A 6,000-nucleotide genomic window follows, 5' to 3' on the forward strand; every position below is an offset into this window, starting at 1 on the left:
TGAGCCCTGAGCCCCTGTGCACATGTACTGTAATCTTTGCACTTGGGTGCATTTTCAATAATTTTGCTTAGAGCATTCAAGGACCTCAGGAAACTGTAGGTCCGCACCTCTGACAGGTATCTACGTACAACTTTTTCAGCAAGGTCTTCCTTCCTTCCTAGTTTTCTCGGGCTCCATTTATGATAAGCTGGCAGACAGAGTTTGGGAATTGACAGATGGTGGTGGACAAAGGGTCCCACGCGACCCTGAAGACTGGAACTAGGCCCTTTCCATAGCCTGCCCTCTGCCCCCTTTCCCTCCCTCCAAGAACAAAGTCTGATCTTAGCTCAAGCCAATGAGGGCCGCTGTCCACATTCTGGGTGCACCTTCCTCTTCAAGCTGCCCCCTTTTCTCCAAGCATTCATTTATTCATCCATTCACTCGTTCACCAAATGTGTGAGCCCTTCTTTCCCCTCATACCTTGGGGCTCTGCAGATAGGAGTCAGCCCCAATTCTGAGCCTCTGGGAGCTCATAACTACAGGAGGGCCTTCCCTATCCAGGGGCTTTTCACCTGGTAGCCTTAGCGCCCAATACTTGGTAGGCACTTGCTGTGCCAAAATGAGGAACGGGAGACCCACAGTAATGGTTTGCTGAAGGACTAGAAACGCCCACAGGACCACATGCCCGGCAGCCCTGGATGCCCAAGCATTCCCCAAGGGCTCCCCACATCCTGCTGCCCCCAAGAAATTCTCTGGAAGCCACATGTCATCGCTTTAATACTGTGTAATACTTTCTTTTAAAATACAGTCTCTTCTGAGGTAGACAGACCACAACTGCAGAGCATCATCAGACAGGAGATAAATACGTCCATGTACAACACGCAGCAAAATGAGGTAGAAATGGTTACAGCTGGAGGAGAGGAACCCAACCCCAGTCTGGGTAGAGGAAGAGGAGGACCAGCTTGCCGAGTCTGTCCTCCCCACATCCGTGCCCCTGGATTCTTTGGTATGCCCCCCCCCAACATTGCCAGAGCTGGACCTGCCCTTCCCCCCACCTGCCCCAGTGCCCATGAGGTAGGTGCTAGTAGACTGGGGGCTGTCTCCTTGTGCAAAGCTCCCCAAGGCCAGTGGAGGAGGCAGTGGGGGCCCTGGGTTTCAGTGAGTTCCTCCCCCCACCCCCAGCTGCCTGCCTCTTGAAGGGAAGGCTGAGATCCCAACCCCACTCCCCGGGGCCCTCCACCCCCACCCCCATATACATACACACACCTGAGAGAAACTTCTCACGCCCTGCACCCTCCAAAGGGCCCTTTACAGCAGTGCAACCCACTGCTGCTGAGGCACCAAAGCCCTGCAGTCAGCCAGCTCCGAGGAGAGGAGGGCCAGAAAGACCAAGGATGAAAAGCGGGGGGGGGGGGGGGGGGGGGGGGGGGGGGGGGGAGGGGGGGGGAATAGAGCAGCTTTCCCATTAGCAGCCCTAGGCCAGCACAGGCCCTCGGCACCTTGGCACCTGAAATGTCCCCTGTGGACACCCTTCCAGCAGAGAGTGGGAGATGGTACAGAGACTGGAGGAGCTGGAAGGGTGAGCAGGGAACAGGGAGGGAGGCTGGGGTGGGAGAGAGAAGAGGTAGGGTGAGGGCTTGCCTCCTGCTTTGGATCAAAGGTCAGAGTGGTGAAATGGGCTCCCTGAGGGAGAGAAGCCCTATCAAGGGAAAGTTGCTGGGAAGGACAGGAATATTCTTCTCACAAGGAAGCCCCCCGCACCCGCCCCCTCCCTGAGGCTGGCTTCTGGTGGAAAGTTTGGGTGGGACTCCCACCCTATCATCAGGGAAACTCCTAGCATCAGGGAAAACCAGCTTGCCCATCCCCTTCACCCTCTGGAAGCCACTGGGGCTCCCAACCGAGGACCCTAGGAGAACGGGACAGGCCCGCTTCCCCACAGAACCTTCTGTAATTGGTGCTACTTCCTCCTTGGAGCCTCCCAACATACAGGGAAGCTGAGTCTGTAGTCAGTTTTGTGCCCAGCCAGACTCGTGGCCACACGGTCTTCTCTCCCGAGGGAATCCTAAGTTATAGAAGATCTCTGCCTAGGGAAGGGCCAGGTGAGATGACCACTCTGGGGACTTTCTGCCTCGGACGCCTTCCCATTTGGGTCCTCTCTTTCTGGATCTGGGACAGGGAGGGGGCAAGGGCCTCCCTCTGGATAACCCTAAAGAAACGAACACTAAGCTGGAGAGTGGGGCTCAGGGGGAGAGCAACAGGACCTACCTCCTCTCAAATCCCACAACCCACTCCCCCACACCCCTGCCTACAACCTTGGACCTGGGGAGGAAGCCCTAGAAATACATTCCGCTTCTGTCCCAGGAAGAGCAGGGGTGTCCGTGGGGCTCTGGGCCTTCCTCTCCCGTTACCCACAAGTTTCACTTTCTGAGTCTTCTGGGAGAATCTGTTCCTCGGGAGGGGTGGGGGGGCAGGGAACACACAGGAGAGCAGCCAAAGTCTAACATTCTTTCTGAGGTCAGTTTCTTCCTGAGTTGTCAAAATAAAACGAAAAACAGCAAATTCTACACATCTTACAAAAATAAGAGGCCTAAAATATTAAACAAGCTACATTTCTGGGACTTCCCCCTCAAAAACAAACAAACAAAAACCCTTCTTTGGGTGTTTTGTTTTGTTTTTTGTTTTGTTTTGTTTTGTTTTGTTTGTTTTGCTTGCCTTCCCCCACCCCCCAAGGCCCAAGGATACAACTGGGTGAGGGATAATGGGGTGGGAGGGAACTCCCCACACCCTCCTCCTCAGCCCCGGACTTCCAGATCTCCTGCAAAGGGACACTGCATTCTTTGAATGAGAAGGACCAAGGGAAAACAGGCTGGAGAGCAAGGGATGGAGACAGAAGCACAGAGGGTGATAGATGGAGAGATAGGGGAGGGAGGAGCAAAAGAGAAACGGGGCCAGCATATGAGGGACAGGTCAGTAGTGACAAAGCCACGGAGAGAAAAAACTACGCGAATGCAGAGAAAGGGGGGGGGGGGCGCATTCAGAGCGCGAGGAGACAAAAGGATTGTGGAGAGGGCGCAGGAGTTCCTTAGGCCCCGGGTGCCAGCCCATCCCGGGTCGGCCCGTCGGCTGGGCAGAGATGGCGAGCTTCCCGTCCACAATAAATAGGAAAAACCTGAGTACACAGCGCATATGGCATCTATCTGCCTAGCAGAAGCATTTTCCTTCCTACGAAAAAAAATCCACCGGCAGCCCCGCCCCTCCCCCAGCCCACATTCATCACTCCGGCACCCTCCCAGCCCGGTTTGGTTAAAGACATCCCCCTCCCGGACGGAAGGGCTGGGAGGAAGGGGCGGCTGCTCCCGCGACCTCCCGGCGCGCCGTCAGTGTCCGGAGCCGTACATTTTGTCCCATTCCACGTACGAGTCCAGGTCCTTGGGGGAGGCCCTAGGGCCCACCTTGGCGAGCGCTGCCTCCAAGTCCTTGTAGGAGAGGGGCCGCTGCAGCCCCGGGAGGCCCGCCCCGGCCGCCGCCTGCTGGCACAGCTGCCCCAGCTCGCCCCCGGAGAAGCCCTGGGTGCCCTGCACCAGGGCCGCGAGCTCCCGCTCGTTCAGCGCGCAGCCCTGCTGGGCCAGCGCCCGCTGCAGGATCTGCCCGCGGGCAGGACCGTCGGGCAGCGCCACGTAGAATCGGAGAGCGAAGCGCCTGCGGGTGGCCTCGTCCAGAGCCGCGGGCCGCGAGGTGGTGCCCACGACCAGCACGCCGTCCGCCCCCGCGCCGCAGCCGCCGTCCAGGCAAGCCAGGAGCGGCGCCTGCAGCGCGCCCGCGGTGGCGGCGCCGTCGTCCCGAGCCGAGAGCAGCGCGTCCAGCTCGCTGATGAGGAGCACGGAGGGCGGGCGGCAGCGCGCAGCCGCGAAGGCGGCCTGGAGGAGGTGCGCGCCCTCGGCGGCGCCGGGCGCGGCCAGCGTCGCTCCGCGCAGGCGCAGCAGCGTGGCGCCCAGCTGCGTGGCCAGGCAGCGGCTCAACAGCGCTTTGCCCGCGCCCCGCGGTCCGAAGAGCAGCACGGTCCGCGGCGGGCGCGGGCTGCCAGGGTAGGCGGGCGGCCTGAGCAGCGGCCACACCAGCTCCTCCTCCAGCGCCGCCTTGAGCGCGCCTTGGCCTGCCACATCTGCCCACTGCACCGGGGGCCCGCAGTCCACCATCTTGCTCGTCACCAGCTCCAGGGCCCCCGGGTCCACGCCTTTGGGGGGCTCTCCCGACGGCACTCCGAAGACCCCGCGGGGAGCCGGCGCCGGAGCGCGCTCCGGGAACTTTTCAAAGGGCTCGAGTTGCGGGCCGTAGACGGGAGAGCCCAAGACCTTGAGGGGGACGCCGCCACCGTACTTGACAGACGCCTCCTCCGCGGCGCCCGGCGGCTTCGGCCGGAACCCGTTGCCCCGACAGTCGCCGTTGTCCGTTGCGGGATAGGAGGCGCCGTCGGCCGCCGGGGCCTTGGCCGGCTCGTAGACGTACTTGCGGTAGCGGCCCTCCGCGCCCTCGTCGGCCGCCTTGCGCTTCAGCGACACGCCGGCCTCGGCGCCGGGAGCGGCCGCCTGGAAGCTGTAGGAGGTGGGCGCCGGCCGGGGCGGAGCGGGCGCGGGCAGGGGCGTGGGCGCCGCCAGGCCGGAGGTCAGGTAGGGGGCCGGGGGCGGGGCCGGGGGCGGTGGGAGAGCCCCGTATCCGGGCTGAGCGGCGTAGCCCCCCGCGGGGTAGTTGTACAGAGGCCCCGACGGGCCGTAACCCGGCGGAGGCGGGGGCTGCAGTAGCGCGGCGGGGGGCGGCGGGGGCAGCGCGGCGCCCGTCTGCGCGCAGTAGCCGGGGGCCAGGTACCCCCCGCCGTAGCTCGCCGCGTACTCGGGCGCCGCCGACGGGCCCCCGCACGCATTGCCGGCGTAGAGGGGTTCAGCCAGGTTCCCGGCTAAAACCGGCGAGCCCCCGAGGCCCCCGGAGCCGCCCCCACTGGCCGACTTCGTTCCCGGGAGGCCCTCGTGGAGTGAGGCCAAGGGGTAGGGTGGCTCGGGCCCTGGCCAGGGCTCGGGGTCCCCCTTGGCGCCATTGAGGAAGGCGGCGTCGCCATAGCCGCCCAGCGCGGGGCGCTCGTAGGGCGAGTCCAGGACCCCTGAGTACTTCTCCGCGTAGCGCTTGAGGAGGTTGGAGGCCGTGAGGGCAGAGATGTCGTCGTGTGCCCAAGCATAGTGGCAGCGCTGGCGACCCCCAGGGGGCAGCTCCAACTTGTGGGCCGGCGACGGGGTAGTGGAGGAGACGTCCAGGTGCTGCTCTGGCCACTGGTTGAGGGGCTGGGCGTGTTCCGGTGTCCAGTGCATCTTCGACAGAGCTGCGGGCGAGAGGGAGAGAAGCGCCTAGAGAGGTTCCGCAGAGCCTCTGAGGACCCACCACCCGCCAGCCACAGGCCAGGCGGCTTGGATGGCAGCTTGGAACGGACTGCTCTCCACCACCCACCGTTGCACCCTCCCGGGCCACCCTTCTCCAGGCACCAGCTACACAGTACTTGCCTTGCCCGGCACTTTCCAGGATTAAAGTTCTCTGAAAATACTTTCCTCAGAGAGATCTGGAAACGATATGTTTGACCCTAACTTCACCTTAAAGGCAATATGATGATGATTTTGTCCCAGCCACGGGAGCGCTGCCCTCTAGAACACCTGGTCCTTACTTCCAGCCCTAATGGAGTCAATGGTCAGTCGATGGGTGAGACACCCCACCCCTGGGAATAGTCAAATCCAGGTGGGGCTCAAGTAATGCATGTTACAGGCGCTAGGCATTACAGAAACACTAGGTTTGTATTAAGATGAATGGCCCCCCGCCGTTGGGTACTCTGTGCACCTCAGCCCTCCCCGAGGTTCCAGGGCCCTCTTTGGGCCGGAAGTCAGAGATTACAGCGTCTGTAGGCAGTGCCTCATGGTCCTTAGGAAACCCCAGTGGCTGACCCAGAAGCGTTCACTTCCTTTCCGCTTAGTTTCAGTCTCTGCT

General features: G+C 62.0%; 1 protein-coding gene across 1 annotated transcript; it reads right to left on the reverse strand.

Moving 5' to 3' along the window:
* Positions 1-2,633: 2,633 nt before the first annotated feature.
* Positions 2,634-5,505, reverse strand: FIGNL2 (fidgetin like 2). The gene has a single exon (XM_032593977.1). The coding sequence runs from the start codon at positions 5,334-5,336 to the stop codon at positions 3,357-3,359; it is 1,980 nt and encodes a 659-aa protein (XP_032449868.1). The 5' UTR covers positions 5,337-5,505; the 3' UTR covers positions 2,634-3,356.
* Between the last annotated feature and the right edge of the window lie 495 nt (positions 5,506-6,000).

The sequence above is a fragment of the Lynx canadensis genome, chromosome B4, assembly GCF_007474595.2.
Source record: "Lynx canadensis isolate LIC74 chromosome B4, mLynCan4.pri.v2, whole genome shotgun sequence".
Lineage (NCBI taxonomy): Eukaryota > Metazoa > Chordata > Mammalia > Carnivora > Felidae > Lynx > Lynx canadensis.